Genomic DNA, 19,892 nt, shown 5'->3' with positions numbered 1-19,892 from the left:
GTGATTTGTCAGAAGAAAAATAACAAACTGCCCAGAGCACATTTTGTGCAATCACTTATTCTTTTGAAAGCTGACATTAACAACTTTCAGCGTAAATACTACAGGCAGTCAAAATGTGTGTTTGTCTGTGTTTTACCTGCCACAGTGTAGACAGCAGTCACCAACAACAGTATCCCTGTGGACAGATACAGATTCCAGCCTATGGACATCTGAATAAACAATGCCCCAGAAAAAATATCTGTCTGGGAAACACACACACACACACACAGGTAATGTGGCTAATGTATCATTGATTGGGTAATTTATATCTTTGGACAAAATACATTTGTATGTGTGTCTTACTGATATTTTGGTGAAGATGTAGAGAATAAGGGACAGAACAGACATGTATATGCGTATCCTCTGGCCTCCAAAACGTTTGGCCAGGTATTCGGGCATTGTCACCACACCAGCAGAAATGTAAACTGGGATAAATATCCACCCCAGAGCCACCAGGACCCATGCTGCCTACAGAAACACACAGAAGCACACAGTCTCATGTCTCACTTAGACATTATCCTTGTCAGTTATCACTATTTTTCATGTTATTGTCTATGTAATGAAGTACACATCACAAAGTTTGACATAGCATAAACCAAGAAATACAAAACAAGGTTCTAGTATTAGTATTTCCCCAATTTACATTCATCCATAATCCATTTTCTTCAGCTTACCTGAAGTCCGGTCAGAGAAGCAGCAGTCTAAGCAGCAAAACCTAAATATCCCTCTCCCCAGCCACCTTCTCCAGCTTATCTGGGGGAACACAGAGACATTCCCAGGCCAGCAAATTCTGGCTCTACCGCGGGGCCTCCTCCCATTAGGATATAGCTGCTCCCCTCTTCTCTAACTTGTGAACAAGATCCCAAGATACTTAAACTCCTCCACTTCTATAGTCCCCTTTGATAAAGATGGGAACCACCACCCCAGTCTTCCAGAGTAGAGGCACCACCCCAGATCTCCATACGACATTACAGAGGAATGTCAACCAAGACAGCCTTACAACAGCCAGAGCCTTCAGGTTGATTTAATCCACCACAGGGGCTCTGCCATCAAGGAGTTGTTTAACCTGTCTCAGTGACCTTGCTCCAAGTTATGGGTGAGTCGTCCCCCTCGTCCCCAGACTGCTTCCTTTACAGAAGATGTATCAGTGGGATTAAGGATATCCTTGAAGTATTCCTTCTACTACCTGATTATATCCTCAATTGAAATCAGCAGCACCCAAACCACACTATACAACATGTGAGTAGAGCACCACTTTTTCTTCCTGAGTCATCTGACAATTTGCCAGAATTGCTCCAGGGGAGGCTGGAAGTCTTTTTCCATGGCCTCGCCAATCTCCTCCAACACCCAAGTTTTTGCTTCAGCCACCGCCTGAGCTACGTTCCATTTGGCCTGCCAGTACTCATCAGCTGCCTCCAAAGTCCCACAGGCTAACCAACCAAGGCTAACTTTCTTCAGTTTGATGGCTCCCTTGATCTCCGGTGTCCACCATCTGGTTTAGGGATTAAGACCATGACAGGTATCCCCCAGCTTGCCCATATGAGCACGGAAATCTCCCAGTAGGACGATCAAGTCCCCGGATGGAGCACCCTCAAGTACCCCAGAGACTCCAAAAAGTCTAGGTACTCTGAAATGTCATTCCGCAAATGACAGTCAGGACATATTGCCTGGCCCAAAGGTGTAGGGAAATGATCTTCTTCGTCCACTGGTAAGAACTCCAATCTATAGGCAGCAAGCCGTGGAGATACAAGGATACCCACCCCAGGCCGCCACCTCATACCACGGGCAACTCCAGACTGGAACAGAATCCAGCCCCTCTACAGAAAACTGCTTCAAGAGCAAGTGATATAAGTGGATAGAAGAACCATTTCATGTGGTAGCTGACAGTTAAATCAGTTAAATAAATTAATTACTGTGGTACATTTTTCATTCTTGTTCTAGGCTATAATTCCTTACAATGTGGTTTTATATATATATATATATATATATATTAGGGGTGGGACTTTAACGCGTTAATTTCGATTAATTAATTATGGGGAAATTGACGCGTTAAAAATTTTAACGCATTTTAATCGCACTTTGCACCGTGGAACGTTTCTCAGTTCCCGGCATACAGATTATATCGACGCACAATGTCCAAATTAGGCGCCGCATCCTGCGAAGGACCCGGCCCACGTCTTTCGCAGCCCACGAACACCACAAAGGCCGGAAGTGAGCGGCTAGCCTTCATATCAGCTGCCGTCACCTCTGCGTAGCTCATGTCGCCTAGCAACCTTTATGAAAGCAAAACCGAGGTCATATGCTTTGGTAAATTTGACCCCTCAAGCTACTCCTCTGGCACTCCGAGTCATTTGGCTCCTCACTGTCGTGATGCTGTGAAAAATCTGGGTGTCATTTTAGATAGTAGTTTTAAAATGGAGAAGCAAGTAAGTGCTGTTACCAAAATCAATTTTTACCAACTCAGAGTTATTGCCAAGGTAAAACCTTATCTCCCGCAGCAGGACCTGGAAAAAGTTATTCATGCTTTTATTACTTCCCGCCTGGACTACTGTAATTCTCTGTACTTTGGCATAGATCAATCATCTGTGCGCCGCCTGCAGGTAGTCCAGAATGCGGCAGCTCGTCTTTTAACCGGTTTAAAAAAGCATGAACACATTACCCCAGTCCTGTCATCCCTTCACTGGCTCCCTGTCCGTTTTAGAATCGATTTTAAGATTTTATTGCTTACTTTTAAAGCCTTAAACGGACTGGCACCTTTGTATCTGTCTGAGCTGCTTCACTGTCACACCCCTGTAAGAGCTCTGAGGTCATCGAACCAGCTGCTCTTACAGAGGCCTAAAACTAGACTAAAACAGAGAGGTGATCGAGCTTTTGCAGCAGCAGCACCAAAGCTATGGAATGATCTACCTCTCCATATCCGCACAGCTCAGACGATACACACATTTAAATCTCTATTAAAAACACATTTCTTTTCTTTGGCATTTGGCTGCAGTGCTACCTCCTTTTAGATGATTGTTTTATGGTATTTTATGGTACTTGTTTTAAACGTTTTAATTTTTAATTTTCTTATGTTATTTATTGTTCTTAATGTTTTTATTTATTTATTTTTATTTTATTATTTTATTTATTTATTTATATATTTTTATTTTATTTAGCATAGTCCTTGGGGTTACAGATCTTGTACAGCACTTTGGTCAACGTCGTTGTTTTAAATGTGCTTTATAAATAAACTTGACTTGACTTGACTTGACTAGCAACCGTGAGTGTGAAGCACAGCTGTGTAAAAGCAGCTGGTTAAACTGAGAACAAACTTTTTCTCCTTTTGGTGGATTAATTTTAAGTCTTTAATTCAAAATAAGCTGTTAAAACAAGCATAACACATTTCAGCATCAAGGAATACAGCTGAGCTAATGATTAATTTCCAACTATAACAAGTGAAACATTAATGTTGAATAAAACTATCCAGTTATGATGCTTAACTTTAATTTCAGGTGTTTGCTTATTACAGGAGCACTTCCACCCTTCATTGGTCTGTGTAGTAGACTGGTGGGAAAATAAACAAAATTTTGAAGTTTAAGCTTATGTATATTGATTCATTCATCAACTAAACTTAAATTAATATTTCTCATGTCAAATATTGAAATGCGATTAATTTCGATTAATTAATTACAAAGCTTGTAATTAATTCGATTAATTTTTTTAATCGAGTCCCACCCCTAATATATATATATATATATATATATATATATATATATATATATATATATATATATATATATATATATATATATATATATATATATATGGGGGTGTACATACACACATCCACGCTGGGATTACATGTGTAGTAGCATTCCAACAGTTCCCGGTTCTCATCTTGTGTCCATTTATGGTGTAATCTTCTAGTTCCAGTAGCCTAGTTATCATCAGAATGCTCTGGTTCCCCAACACCTGACGTGGACCTTGTTAATCCAGGCGACATCCGGGCAGGTATGGTTTCAATCATCTATCTCTCGTTCATATTCCAAGGTAGACTTGGTTAGCATGGGGGGGGGTTTAGCCTGGGGACCCTTACTGGAAGTATGCTCTGCCTGTGTGTGTGTGTGTGTGTGTGTGTGTGTGTGTGTGTGTGCGTGCGCACGCGCGTGTGTGTGTGCGGGTGCGTGCGTGCGTGCATGTGTGTGTGTGTGTGTTTAATGGAATTGTGTAATGGATTGTCTCTCACATTCCATTCAAATCCCCCAACAGCAATTCCTCCAGCTGCTCCTGTCCCTGCTAGGCCAATAAACAAACCACTGCCAACATTACTGGACATCAGAGAGGCTCCAATCTGTAAATTAATAACAAACAATAACAACAAAAGATTTTAGAATAATTACTTAAAAAATGCATAATAACATTATTATAACAACAGTCTGTGAATGCTAATTTAGTCATATTTAGTCTATGCAGAGAAACAGCATAATTCTTACTAGAGCAAATGTACTTTAAATATCACACATTATAGTTTTGTTTTTGTTATTTATTTGTTTTCATTTTCATTTCATGTTAAAGTATTGTTTTTAAATTAAGTTTAATTTTAATTCACTGTCCAGAGTGGATTTCCACTTTTCTAGTAATATATTATAATTCATTTTGTAAGTTTAAAATATTGTTTTGTGTTTGTTTGGTTTGTTGCTTGAGTGGTTGGCTGGTTGGTTGGTTGGTTTTCAAGTTTTTATTCCAGGTTTCCACTTGGACACTGTGTGTAACAGCAACCACACAATTTACATAATTACATATAATATGGTGTATATATAAATGTGAAATCAAGAACTTAATATGATGTCAAAAATTTGATACTCACTGGCCACCAAGTCACCGAACGACCAGCCAGAAAGTACCCCCCCACAGTGCCACGATTGGCACGCATCGATGCCTACAGAAAGGACAAAGGAAAAGATTAGGCTAGTACAATATTTAAAACAACACCAAAGACTGATCTGGTATAAAATATAATAAATGCATTTACAGCCATAGTCCACATTTCCACATCAGAAACCTCAATTAACTGGGACAAAAAGATCAATTCACTCTTGTTGATGTGTTCTTAACCCAAACCAAGAATAAACTTTCTGTAGAACATCTGGTATTATTCTGGTAAATGGACAAAAGCATCCATAATGACTATAGCTAACTGAATACACAGAAAATAATGACAGAAATTTCAGAAATAATTATCTTGTTTATAAACATATTTAGCATTTCTACAGACTTGCAATAACTAATGAACTTGTGTAGACCCTCTGTGTTTTAAATAAAGGAACAAAAATTTAAGCTTAAGGTAGATTTTGTATAGTTTATAAAGTGCTTGGTGTTTAGTGATTCATATGTAAGTATGAACTTAGTCTCCTCTTACCCAGATTCCAACCACCATGACAATGATAAAGTAGACCACAACAACAGCAATGTCAGCAGCACCCACGCTGAGACTTGTGCTGGAAGCTGCAGTGGTGGACACAAAGAAGTTGCCACCTAAATATAAAATACATTAAAAAAAACACGCAATGAGCTCTGTTGGCCTCTTTAAACAGTTTTTAAAAGTTTAGGCAGAATTGTACTTTTACCCACCAGTTTGTCTTTTTACCACTTTATCTAACTTGCATATTGTCTGGAGTATATTGGCTCTGTGGTTAAAATAAACTTTTGTGTTTGATTAAAACAATTGTGTTTTATTTAAGACCAAACAGATCTCACACCAACCACAAGGTCACCACAAAGCTGTGCCAACCTGTAAGTTTTCTTGCTGGCAACATTATTCCTTATGAAAGTATCTTCCCTTCATTGATGCAAAGAGGCTATTCATCAATAGCATAAAATGCATGCATACATATCTGCAAAATTTCATTTCAGTGCAACATTTGTTTCTTGGGTTAAACTACTGTACTTTATTTACCTACATGAGCTTTAGTTCATATTTCAGGCCCTCTAACTTACATCATGGAAAGTGGCTGAAAACCCAACACTGTTTGATTTTGCTGTTCAGTTCAATTTTATTCAATTCAATTTTATTTATATAGCACCAAATCACAACAAAAGTTGCCTCAAGATGCTTTATACTGTAAGGTAAACACCATACAATAATTACAGAGAAAATCCAACAGTCAAAACTGCCGTGACGAGTTGGAGCTGAGGGAAGGGAGACAGGGACAAAAGATAGACATACTGTGGAAGAGAGCCAGAGATTAATAATAACTAATGATTAAATGCAGAGTGGGGTATAAACAGAGTGAAAAAAGGTGAATATAAAAGACTCACCATGGTGCATTATGGGACCCTCCCAGCAGCATAGGCTTATTGCAGCATAACTAAGGGGTGGTTCAGGGTCACCTGATCCAGCCCTAATTAAGAGCTTGATCAAAAAGGTAAGTTTTAAGCTTAATCTTAAAAATAGAGCGGGTGTCTGTCTCCCAAATTCAAACTGGGAGCTGGTTCCACAGAAGAGAGGCCTGAAAGCTGAAGGTTCTGCCTCCCATTCTACTCTTAAGTATAGGAACCACAAGTAAGCCAGCAGTCTGAGAGCGAAGTGCTCTATTTGGGTGCTAGATACTGTACTATGAGGTCTTTAAGCTAAGGTTGGGCCTGAATATTCAAGACCTTGTATGTGAGGAGAAGGATTTTAAATACAATTCTGGATCTAACAAGAAGCCAATGAAGAGAAGCCAATATAAGGGAAATATGTTCTCTCTTTCTAGTCCCTGTCACTATTCTTGCTACAGCTTTTTGTATCGGCTGAAGGCTTTTCGGGATGTTTCAAATTTGAGAGATATTGTGCAAATGCAAAAAAGCAGTCCTACATATTTTTTTAATGCGTGCATTGAAGGGAATATCCTGGTCAAAGGATTTGTAGGGTTGAGTACAATAACTTCAGTTTTATCTGAAATTAGGGGTCATCCAGGCCTTTATGTCTTTAAGACATTTCCGCAGTTTAACTAATTGATGTGTGTCATCTGGCTTCATGGATAGATAAAGTTGGATATATAGTGTAAATAGAATTGGTCCTAGCACAGAACCCCGTGGATCTCTGTAATCAAATAATATGGTCAAGAGTATCGAAAGCTGCACTGAGATCTAGCAGATAAGCACAGAAAGTTTCCCAACAATCAAAAAAGCCCACATTGCTTTTTCAACACCACTCAGACAGCCAGCAATTTAAGGAAGACACACAGCTAAACATGCCACCCCTTTTCCAACTGGGGAGGGGTATTAAAAAAACAGCAGAATCCAAGCATCATCTATTTTGCTGTTGTCTGTTTGGGGGGGATCGGGGGGCATCACTGCCAGAAATGCCGCCAGGATCAACAAATTGATTCACAAGGCTGGAACTGTTTGGGATCTTTAATGCTATGTTATCAGTAGTTACAGTGATCATTTCTAGTATCCTTTATTAATAGCTATAGTGATCACACACACCGGATCAATGAACACTGTATGCTTTAGGTTAGTAGTTTAAGGTTGCGGCCTGTTATATTTACTCTCATATTATGCATGAGGACTTAAATTCACCTATGACATCATATCACCTCATATTACGCTTATTTTACTTTATGACTGTGTGCCCCCTGAAACATGACTCAGCAGACCAATCTATGTTTGGATAGAAGTGGGTTCTGTCTAAAGTGATGGTGGAACAAAGGCTTTTAATTGGAGGGGGATTTGTTATTTACTGTGCCTGTCAGATTTGTCATAATGCATGGGGTTTTCCGGTGATGTGTGTATTTTTAGCACATGTGAGAACGTAGTTTGCAGTTCACCCAGAAATTTGGTTTGAGGGGACAACACTTTGTGCACATTGAGAGGGGTCAACGCAAGTAGGCAGAGTTAGCATCCTCAGTTTATATATTTAGGTGCCTGCTCTTTGTCTCTCTCTTCCCTTCCTGTCTCTACATCTGTCCTTGTCTCTTTGTCTCTCTCTTTCCTTTTCTTAACTTCTTCTCTTCTTTGTGTGTGTGTATCCTTGTCTTATTTCTGTTACTGTCTGTGTGCTGGTCTTTGTCCATGTGTGATCCTTTAACCTAAATGTGCCATGGCAAATACTCTGAGGTACTCTGAGGTTTTTAGAGTATTTTGTTAGTTATAATCAGCAAAATTAAAAGAAATAAACATTTGAAATATATCAGTCTGTGCGTAATGAATGAATATAATATACAAGTTTCACTTTTTGAATGGAATTACTGAAATAAATCAACTTTTTCATGATATTCTAATTTTATGACCAGCACCAACTTTTATGACAGCTACTTTCAATACTACTGATATTTATTTAGACAGATATTTATTTAGACTCTTTCTCTCCAATTTTTAACCTTTTAAGTTAACTTCAGTAGTTACCTACAAGCCATCAATGTGCTATTAGATCCCATTCCTACAACACTGCTCAAAGAACTCCCTCCATTAATAAATGCTTCTATCTTAAATATGATTAATCTATCTACATTAATGGGTTAAGTACCACAGGCTTTTATGGTGGCAGTAATTAAATCATTATTTAAAAAGCCATCACTTGACCCAGCTGTCTTAGCTAATTATTGGCCAATCTCCAACCTTCCTTTTATCTCAAAGGTTCTTGAAAGAGTAGTTGTAAAACAGCTAACTGATCATCTGCAGAGGAACGGTTTATTTGAAGAGTTTCAGTCAGGTTTCAGAATTCATCACAGTACAGAAACAGCATTAGTGAAGGTTACAAATGATCTTCTTACAGCCTCTGACAGTGGACTCATCTCTGTGCTTATCCTGCTAGACCTCAGTGTAGCTTTTGATACTGTTGACCATAACATTTTATTGCAGAGATTAGAGCATACTATAGGTATTAAAGGTACTGTCATGCAGTGGTTTGAATTATATTTATCCAATAGACTTCAATTTGTTGATGTAAATGGGGAGTCTTCTTTTGCTAGGATCAATTCCATTTACATTATACATACTTCTTTTAGGCAGTATTATTAGAAAGCATTGCATATTTTTTCATTGCTATGCAGATTTCCATAGAACTTTATCTACCTATGAAGCCAGATGACGCACATCAATTAGTTAAACTGCAGGAATGTCTTAAAGATATTAAGGCCTGGATGACCTCTAATTTCCTGCTTCTAAATTCAGATAAAACTGAAATTCTTGTACGCAGCCCCACAAATCTTAGAAACATGGTGTCAAACCAGATACTTACTCTGGATGGCATTACTTTGGCCTCCAGTAACACTGTAAGAAATCTTGGAGTCATTTTTGACCAGGATATGTCCTTCAATGCACATATTAAACAAATATGTAGGACCACTTTTTTGCATTTGCGCAAAATTTCTAAAATTAGAAACATCCTTTCTTAGAGTGATGCTGAAAAGCTAATTCATGCATTTATTACTTCTAGGCTGGACTATTGTAGTTCATTATTATCAGGCTGTCTTAAAAGCTCCCTGAAAAGCCTTCAGCTGATTCAAAATGCTGCAGCTAGAGTACTGACAGGGACTAGAAAGAGAGAGCAGATTTCTCCCATATTGGCTTCTCTTCATTGGCTCCCTGTTAAATCTAGAATAGAATTTAAAATCCTTCTCCTCACATACAAGGTCTTGAATAATCAGGCCCCATCTTATCTCAAAGACCTCATAGTACCGTATCACCCCAATAGAGCACTTCGCTCTCAGACTGCTGGCTTACTTGTGGTTCCTAGGATACTTAAGAGTAGAATGGGAGGCAGAGCCTTCAGCTTTCAGGCGCCTCTTCTGTGGAACCAGCTTCCAGCTTGGATTCGGGAGACAGACACCCTCTCTATTTTTAAGATTAGGCTTAAAACTTTCCTTTATGATAAAGCTTATAGTTAGTGTAGCGACTACAAAGGCCTAAGTCGCTTGAGAGGAAATACTGGGAACTGTCTATTTGTGTGACGCGCAGCCTTCGCTCCTAACAAAGTACGCTGAGCCCACGATGATTTTGTGTCATGTTTATTGATCCACCACCAAGCTTGAATCTAAATGAGGATCATCAGCGAAACTGGCAAACAAACAATACATACGAGCTTCGTGCTTCATGCATTACTTTGCATGGAGTTACGTTACTTTGCGGTGCGTTGCGGTCAACAAAAATTACGGCCACCCAGCTAACCTCTCTCCTCCATTTCCTAAGCAGGTGAGTATGACACCCCTTTAACCCTGTCAGCTGTTACACCCACACCATGTGATCCATGCATCAATACGTCACCACGACCGCTGGCGTGATATCAAAACACAACTTAAGACAAAATGTATCTGGCACCTACACACCAGCCCCTTAATTATTTATCAATAATTACCAATATCAAACAAACAATCATGAGACATTATCAAACACTCAGTACAATGAGGTCATCAAACAAAAAATGTCCATCAATAACAATCTGCGCCGGGATCTTCCTTCTTCCATCATAAGGCAACAAATAGTAACAGTCCAGAGTCAAATAGTGCAAAGTCTAAAAGTCAAACAACATCCAGGAAAGAGTCCAAGAAAAGTCAGAATGTCAAGACCTGAGGCTAGTACGTCCTTAACCAACCTCAGCCTCTTGCAGCAAGCAGACCTTAGTAATGGGACGGTCCAGGCAGCTAGCTCGTGTTTTAATCCGAACCTGATGCACAAATCCCCTCCTATCTGGAAAAGTTTGTATCACTCGACCCATCAGCCATGAATTTCGAGGAGCAGTGCTGTCCACGATAAGGACAAGATCTCCAACCGCGAGGTTCCTCCTTATCCCAGTCCACTTCTGCCGCTCCTGCAACTGCGGCAAGTATTCCTTAACCCATCTCTTCCAGAACAGGTCAGACATGTATTGAACCTGCTTCCACCTCCTGCGCACATACATGTCTGTGGGTTGGAACAATCCTGGTGGTAACGATGGAGAGGTCTTTAAGAGCAGCAGGTGATTTGGTGTCAATGCTTCCAGGTCATTTGGATCCATGGAGGCGTGCGTGATTGGACGGCTGTTAATGATGGCTTCAGCCTCACAAAGTACTGTGTGAAGACCCTCTTCATCCAGGTTTTGCACCCTCAAGGTCGAATTAAGAACCTGACGTACTGATCTTATGAGCCGTTCCCATGGTCCTCCATGATGCGAACCAGCTGGTGGGTTAAAGCTCCATTTTATTCCTTTCTGCAGCATACTATCATTAATCTGCTCCTGATTCCACTGATCAATGGCAAGCCTCAGCTCACGCTCTGCTCCTGTGAAGTTTGTTCCATCTACATGCTTCACTGAGTTGGTGACTAGTTCCATGAACCTCTGATCCTCTCTTGACATAGCCGGTAACTCATCCAGGCTAACTTCAGGGAAATCGTTTTTAAATTGTTGCTGCCAAAGCTGATCCAAGTGCACAACCGTAACAGTGTTTACTGTCACGTGGGGCTGACTCCAGTTAACAATCTTTCCACTGTCCCCAGCAAGTGGTCCGTTTACAGTCCAGCCCAACATAGTCCTGACGGCATATGGTCCCTCATCTACACTACGTACCACTTCCAATGGTTCCAAGGCCTTTGGCACATTGGTTCCTATCAGGAGTTCGATTCCTGCATCAATCTCAGGTAAGCGTATATGTTGCAGATGAGGCCACTTCTTAATATCGCTCTCCGTGGGAATGTTTCCTTTATACACAGGCATGGACTCCTGCGTGTATGCTTTGGGTAGCCTGAGAAAGTCATTTCCATCCAATGCTGCAACCTCCAGTCCTGACACCATGTCGCTTCTCACAACCTTCTCCTGGCCCATGGTTCGAAGAAGAACGCGTCCTTTCCTTCCTGTGAGATGGAGCTTGTGCATAAGGCTCTCGGTACAAAACACTGCTGTACTGCCTTGATCCAAGAAAGCATAAGTTGTAATAATCTTGCTTCCCTTTACAGATTTAACCTGCACCGGAACAATGGGCAACTTACAGTCTTGGTCTCCAGCCCCTGTAAGCCCACTCGACACCAGCTTGTCATCCACATCGACATCCGTGCTCCTCCCTGTCTGCTCAGAGTCATTCACAGAATTTTTGTGAAGGATAGTGGGATGTTTAAGATTACATGTTGAACAAGAAATCCTTTTACGGCACTCTTTACTGATGTGTCCTGTACACAAACAGCCAAAGCAGATGCCATTTTCCTTTAAGAAGCCTATCTTTTTCACATGTGCCATTTTCCCCAACTCAGTACATGTATGCAGTGTGTGTTCTCCTCCACAGCAAATACAGGTTTTCCTTCCTGGTTGTCTGACTCCTTCTTCCCGATTAACAGACTGAAAATCATCCTCTGTAGGACCCACGATGGTAGCAAAGCTGGTTCCTTTGGATCGAGACTGTGACGTTGGTTTGTTTGTTCCTTTGTTTGTTACTATAAGTGAGTCTTGTATATTTCCAAACACAGGATCTGATAATATTCTCACTTGTTTTTCAATAAAATCAGCGATATCAGAAAATCTGGCTCTTCTTCGTTGTCGCTCCTGCAGCTCACAGACGTGACTCCTCCATCTGTCTCTGAGCTTATATGGCAACTTCTTTATGATGTTCATCATATTGGAAGGCAAATCTAGATCGTGCAGATATTCCACATCCTCCATGATATTACAACAGCCTCTGAGGAAAAGGCTGTAGTCCTGAAGTGTCCTCACATCTTCGGGCTTAATTGCAGGCCACGAAAGGGCTTTGTCCAAATAAGCAAAGGCAACCTTCTGCTCACTTCCAAACTGTTCTTTCAATAAAGCTTTTGCTCTGAAATATCCCTCCTCTGGGTTAATATAATGACAGCTCCTGATGAGTTCTTTGGCGTAACCTTTTGTGTACTGCTCTAAAAAGTACAGACGATCAGTATTGTTTGTTGTATTCCTCTCAACTCCATTCTCAAACGCCCTTATGAAGGTATGGAAGTTGAATGGATCACCATCATAAATAGGAATCTCTCGCTTTGGAAGTGATAGCAGATATTGCTGTTGGATTAACATGGTTGTTATTTCATTCTGCTTCCTCATTATGCCCAGAACATTGTTTGCCTCTACATCCAATGAATCATTTACATCCAGAGTATGTCGAGCAGGACTTCGTATATTTACTGTGTTCCAATTCATAACTGAAGGTTGTGGGGCCATGTTATTTGAGGGCTGTGCATTCCCTGCAGTCGTGGTTCCAACTAAGCAGCTTTCATTTTGTTTTGTGAGTACTGGTGGAATAAATTCTTCCGCATTGACATTAAGCAGACGACAAGATGTTGTCCTTTCCAAATATGAATTCATCCCATCTGAAACCTTTGTACTTCTTCCACTTATTGTACTTTGAGCCTTTAGAATGGTAAGTGTCGCCATTTTTTCAGCGATTTCAGTCTCCAGTTGCAGCTTCTCCTTCCTCTTGCGCAGCCGTTCTTCCTCTTCTTCCAAGGCATGTCTTTCTTGTATTAGCTTTTGTCTAATAGCTAATGCAGCTAATTCAGCTTCGGCTTTCAGACGTGCTGAGGAAGTCGTGGTACGCTGTGACTGGACAGTTCTGTGAGTGCCAACATTTGAGATACTGTCACCTGGTTTAACATTATCTTCATTTTGATTAATAATGTTTGACAATAGTTGATTTATTTCATTTGTTTCCACAAAGCATGTAACTGGTTTAATTTCTGTTAGACCCTTTTGTTGTGAATCATGACACTCAGTTTCCTTAATCCATTCATGAACATCCTTTTGAAACATTTCTGCATGTTTCATAATGCTTAAGAACTTCATCTTGCGGAAGTAGTGGCAGCAGCTCAGTGTGAGCAGTGGTTGCATTTAAATGTAGTTTGCTCAAGTTCCCCAACAATTGTTTTATTTGAGACACATTTTCTCGTTTCATGAGCTCTTTCATTTCTGGCATCAAAGCTTTGATTTTATTAACAACACCTTTGCGTTCATTTTGCAGCTTTTCAATTTTATACACCAAGGCCTTCTCAGTGAGTTTGTGTTCCCTTCTTTTCCCAGCCTCCATTTCAGAGCATAAAGCAGCACCATTTGTTTGACTCATTCTCCTTATTTCTTTAAATCTTCACAAAACCACTGCATATAAAACATCCACAGCGCTTAATAATTCAGATCGTTCATATCAACAAAACAGCAGTCATTTTCCATTGAAACTCCATCCAAGCATCGCATCTCTAATTTCCAAAGTGCAGACGTCAAGCCAAAACACGGAACCAACATAGCGTTCAGACACCACTAATCCAGCCGACTTCCATTCATAATTTCCACACAGACGGCTTCACTTAGCTTCAGTTCGGGTTAGCTCCGCCAACAGTAAACAACAGGTAAGCTTACCTGCTCTCGTTGAGATAGCAGTGGATGAGGCGTGTTGTGGCCGCACTTACTTAGTGTCTTCCTGTTCCTTTGGTTGTAGATTACGCGAGCGATGGCTTCCTTAAAGACCTTTTTTGTTGACAAATAATGTAGCGACTACAAAGGCCTAAGTCGCTTGAGAGGAAATACTGGGAACTGTCTATTTGTGTGACGCGCAGCCTTCGCTCCTAACAAAGTACGCTGAGCCCACGATGATTTTGTGTCATGTTTATTGATCCACCACCAAGCTTGAATCTAAATGAGGATCATCAGCGAAACTGGCAAACAAACAATACATACGAGCTTCGTGCTTCATGCATTACTTTGCATGGAGTTACGTTACTTTGCGGTGCGTTGCGGTCAACAAAAATTACGGCCACCCAGCTAACCTCTCTCCTCCATTTCCTAAGCAGGTGAGTATGACACCCCTTTAACCCTGTCAGCTGTTACACCCACACCATGTGATCCATGCATCAATACGTCACCACGACCGCTGGCGTGATATCAAAACACAACTTAAGACAAAATGTATCTGGCACCTACAGTTAGGGCTGGATCAGGTGACCCTGAACCATCCCTTAGTTATGCTGCTATAGGCCTAGTCTGCTGGGGGGTTCACATAATGCACTGTTTCTCATTCACCTTATTTACTTTGTCTGTGTCAGACACGGCAATAAAGATGAGGAGTCTGAAGATTTTATTGGAACTGACAGAAATCTTGCTGTTAAGTCTCCGCTACAAAAGAAAAAGACAACCTCGGGTTCATCCTATATTAGCACAAAAGTCCTCTCTATCCATCTGTTTAACGTTAGTCTTGCACCAACACGTTCCCATACGGCTGCCTTTTATGTGTAACTCGATAATCACTGCGTGAAGTGTCATATAATATAGGAAAGTCAAACACAGCTAAAACGATGCTTTCCTTCGTGCTGAAAGTGGTTGCAGACTGCAGCGTGTAGCATACTCTTCGTTCATTGGTCAGTCAATGAAACTCTTGCTGATTGGTTTAGTGCCACACGACAGCGACAAAAGTAGAACATTTTCCAACTTTGTTGTGTGGCGTCGCGTGTGCACGTCTACGTGTACGAGCTCGAAATTTCACATGCACGAATGTCGCCGGTCACTTAGCTGGAGGAGGTCAAGCGATTGTCGCCTCATCGCACAAGCTCCATAGGAAATGAATGGAGAGCGACCGACAAACGACAGCGACGAATGGGTCGCATCGCCACTGGGGTGAAACCGGACACACGGGACGCGATAGCGACGGCAGCTTTGCGAATCGCGCTCTTACGTCACTTGTCTCCAAGAAATGTGATTGGTTATGAAACTGGAGGGATTTAGACATTTTCAAAGCAGTCCGTGTCAGACACGGGAATAAAGATGAGGAGTCAGAAGATTTTATTAGAACTGACAGAAATCTTGCTGTTAAGTCTCCTCTACAAAAGAAAAAGACAACCTCGGGTTCATCCTATATTAGCACAAAAGTCCTCTCTATCCGTCTGTTTAACGTTAGTCTTGCACCAACACGTTCTCATACGGCTGCCTTTTATGTGTAGCTCGATAATCACTGCGTGAACTGTCATATAATATAGGACAGTCAAACACAGATAAAACGATGCTTTCCTTCGTGCTGAAAGTGGTTGCAGACTGCAGCGTGTAGCATACTCTCCGCTCATTGGTCAGTCAATGAAACTCTTGCTGATTGGTTTAGTGCCACGCGACAGCGACATAAGTAGAACATTTTCCAACTTTCTTGTGTGGCATCGCCTGGTCGCGTGTGCACGTCTACGTGTACGAGCTCGAAATTTCACATGCACGAATGTCGCCGGTCGCTTAGCTGGAGGAGGGCAAGCGATTGTCGCCTCATCGCACAAGCTCCATAGGAAATGAATGGAGAGCGAGCGACGTCGCTCCCCGTGTGTCGAGCCCCTAAGACGGCATCTGCGAGGGAAGGGCTTCAGAAACAAAAAAAGGCCACGTCTTCTTCAACGCCACAAAATTGCCCGTTTGGACTTTGCAAGGGTCCACCAAATATGGGACACTGAAAGGTGGAAGAAAGTTGTCTTCTCTGATGAGAAAAAATTTAACCTTGATGGTCCTGATGGCTTCCAACGTTACTGACATGACAAGGAGATCCCACCTGAGATGTTTTCTACACGGCACAGTGGGGGGTGGGGGGTGGGGCATCATGATTTTGGGTGTGTTTTCCTTCAATGGAACAATGGAGCTTCAGTTTGTGCAGGGGCGTCAAACAGCAGCTGGCTATGTGGAGATGTTGCAGCGGGCATCCCTCATGACCGAGGGCCCTCGTCTGTGTGGTAATGACTGGGTTTTTCAACAGGACAATGCTGCAGTTCGCAATGCCCGCCTGACAAAGGACTTCTTCCAGGAGAATAACATCACTCTTTTGGACCATCCTGCATGTTCCCCTGATATAAATCCAATTGAGAACATTTGGGGATGGATGGCAAGGGAAGTTTACAGAAATGGACATCAGTTCCAGACAGTAGATGCCCTTCGTGAAGCCATCTTCAACACTTGGAGCAACGTTCCCACTAGCCTCCTGGAAACACTGGCATCAAGCATGCCTAAATGATTGTTTGAAGTGATCAGAAAGAATGGTGGAGCTACTCATTACTGAGTCCTTTTTTTTGACACTGCCTGTTTTGAGGGGTTTTTTTTTTTTTTTTTTTGAGCTATGGTCTTAAAATTTTGATCAGCTGAAAAAATCATGTTTGAGTGTAAATGTAGTTTTCAATAAATTCCCTGCTCAAAAGTTTTTGTCTTTTGCGCCGATTTCTTCTTTTAGCATTGTGAAGCTCTACTTAGAACCTTCTTAAGGTCCAATAGTGCAAAATGCAAATTCTTACAATTTTTTAACTAGTCTTAAGATTTTGATCAGGAGTGTATTTGTATTGGTATGCTTTGTTTGTTTTTTTGCCAAATGCATATAGTCAAACATCTCTACTTTGGTCTTGTCTATCCAAAGGACACTGTTACAGATGTCTTGTAATTTTTTTCAGATGCAACTTTGCAAACCTACGCTGTGTTGCCATATTGTTCATATAGATAAGAAGTTTTCTCCTGGCAACCCTTCCAAAAAAAGTCATACTTGTTCAATCTTTTATGATCTATCTATCATAATTTTATAATTTAACATGCTAACTCAGGCCTGTAAAGTCTGAGATGCAGCTCTTGGGTTTCTTGCAATTTCTCTGAGCATTGCAGGGTCTGACCATAGGGTGAATTTCCTGGGAAACCCACCACTGCAAATCTCTTCTGCAAATGTACTAATTAAAATTTGCCATATGGATAGATATGATTTAGAATAGAATAGAATAGAATAGAATAGAATGCCTTTATTTTCATTATACAGGATGTACAATGAGATTGGAGGGCCATTTCAGTTTAATCCAAAAGGGTTGGGGTTTGAATATTCTGGTTGGCTGGGGCCAGTCTGTATGGAGTCTGTATATTTTCCCTGTGCCTGTGTGTGGGTTTTCTCTGAATACTGTAGCTTCCTCTGATCCAAAGTCCAAAGGCATGCAGACATGTTATTAAATGGTAATAATAAACTGGCCATGACATGGATGTAGATAAAGTCCTTGAAGTACACAGAAGAAATTGCTGTACTACTAAATGTGGCTTGTAGTCTGACATTGCTGATATTGCTAAAGTGCAATAAAAGTGCAGTTTCAGTTTACAATCCTTACTCCAGCACAAATAGATCAGATATACTGTTCTATACACTATGGTGTTTGAAATAAAAATGACCTACATAAAAATGACCTACAGCTGAATTGAACAAATGAGACAAAAATAACAAAACTGCAGGGTTTTTTTTTTTTTGAGAAAAATGATCCAGTGCATGCCAGTGAATGGATGAACTTTATGTATGCTTTCAGCATCTGGTGTGGCCCACTTGTAAGAAATGTTGATACTGTAGCTATTACTAAACTAATCTCAACTTTAGACAGCATAATTGGTGAATATATTTGTTCTGAGTTTTTATTTCTTCTACTTGTCCTGCATTCTTTGATTGCATTGTCCTTTTTATAGCACTTGGTCAAAAGGTCTTTAAAGAAAAGATAAAATATAATAAAACTATTGTGGTGCTGTTACTGAATTACTTAAAATCCAGGCTTGCAGTCTCATTAACAGCTTGTCTGATTTTATTTGATCATTTCATGGTCTGAAAACTTACGTACAAAACTATGTATTTTTGCTATGCCATTAAATAAAGCTTGTTGTATTCACAAGTGCAAAATTAATTTAAAAAAGGTTCATACCTGTGGTAAAACTCGTAGACATGTTGATTCCAATCTCCCAGATGACAATCACATAGCGTTTTCACTGTTCACCGTTCACTGTTTTACACATGCATGAATCCTTCTGACTGAAGCAGTATTCATGTTTCCTTCTGGTAAACCTGACAAAGGTGTGCACATCTGTGCACTCAGCAAGTCAATGATTAAAAAGTTTGTTAACGAAACTGTCAAACTGCACTGGTTAGCTATTAGATCTATTACATCTTAGCAACAATCTGTGCACTCAGCTAGTCAATGATTAAAAAGTTAATCAATGAGACTGTCCACTGATTAGCTATTATAGTATATTGGCAACAATAGCTATACAGATCAATCACACCATTAAAACCACATGCACAATGTCGAATACCTTTTCTTCTGCTATGTACTATTTATTTCACTAAAATAGCACTAGGCTGTCAGGGCAACGACACCACAGGTCACTGAAGATTACCTGTGGTGTTTATATAAAATATGTCTGTGTAGATTCTCAGTCATCCAGGTCATAGTAGTCTCTGGAGCTTGAAAAAGGCGACTGGACTTCTTTTTGTTTCTTGAAGACGTTTCACCTCTCATCCGAAAGGCTTCTTCAGTTCTCAACCAAATGGTGGAGAGACCCAGGTATTTAAACCCCTGTGGGCGTAGTCCCCTGGAGGTGGTTATGACCCTCTATTGATCATGTGCGTGAACACATGTGCCCAGGTGTGAAGGGGGCGTGGGTCATATTTAATCAGTGGTTTCAGTTGAAACCAATTTAGGACTCCGCTCCATTGTTTCCTGTGGCCTATTGAGGTCACTGGAACAAAGGTGTGAATGGGGGTTGAGACGTCTGGGAAGGGAGCTCAGGACAGCACTGTAAGCGGGGGAAAGTTGGTGACGTAATCCACCTCCTCTGTTCAATGAAGGTTGTTCACAGTGGACATAGATGGCTTCTTTCACTCCTCTTTCAAACCATCTGTTTTCCCTGTCCAAAATGTGAACATTGGCATCCTCAAAAGAGTGCCCTTTTTCCTTCAGATGCAGATGTACTGCTGAATCTTGTCCTGTCGAGGTGGCTCTTCTATGTTGTGCCATTCGTTTGTGAAGAGGCTGTTTGGTTTCACCAATGTAGAGGTCCGAGCACTCTTCACTGCACTGAACAGCATACACTACATCGCTGATCTTGTGTTTGGCGGGTTTGTCCTTGGGATGAACCAGTTTTTGTCTTAGGGTGTGACTTGGTT

General features: G+C 40.8%; 1 protein-coding gene across 1 annotated transcript in view; it reads right to left on the bottom strand.

The window, feature by feature from the left end:
• The window catches only part of slc5a9 (solute carrier family 5 member 9), a 61,771-nt gene extending 43,004 nt beyond the window's left edge, over positions 1–18,767 (bottom strand). Inside the window, exons 1-6 of the mRNA XM_030726997.1 lie at positions 18,652–18,767; positions 5,438–5,553; positions 4,886–4,957; positions 4,265–4,369; positions 343–507; positions 137–242 (exon numbers count right to left, since the gene is read on the bottom strand). Coding sequence (XP_030582857.1) covers positions 137–242; positions 343–507; positions 4,265–4,369; positions 4,886–4,957; positions 5,438–5,553; positions 18,652–18,673 — 586 coding nt within the window. The 5' untranslated portion in view covers positions 18,674–18,767. The remainder of the gene's footprint in view (positions 1–136; positions 243–342; positions 508–4,264; positions 4,370–4,885; positions 4,958–5,437; positions 5,554–18,651) is intronic.
• Between the last annotated feature and the right edge of the window lie 1,125 nt (positions 18,768–19,892).

This window comes from Archocentrus centrarchus, chromosome 4 (assembly GCF_007364275.1).
Source record: "Archocentrus centrarchus isolate MPI-CPG fArcCen1 chromosome 4, fArcCen1, whole genome shotgun sequence".
NCBI classification, from domain to species: domain Eukaryota; kingdom Metazoa; phylum Chordata; class Actinopteri; order Cichliformes; family Cichlidae; genus Archocentrus; species Archocentrus centrarchus.
Note: the sequence above shows the minus strand (reverse complement) of the source record. Positions and strands in the feature narration are given on the sequence as shown.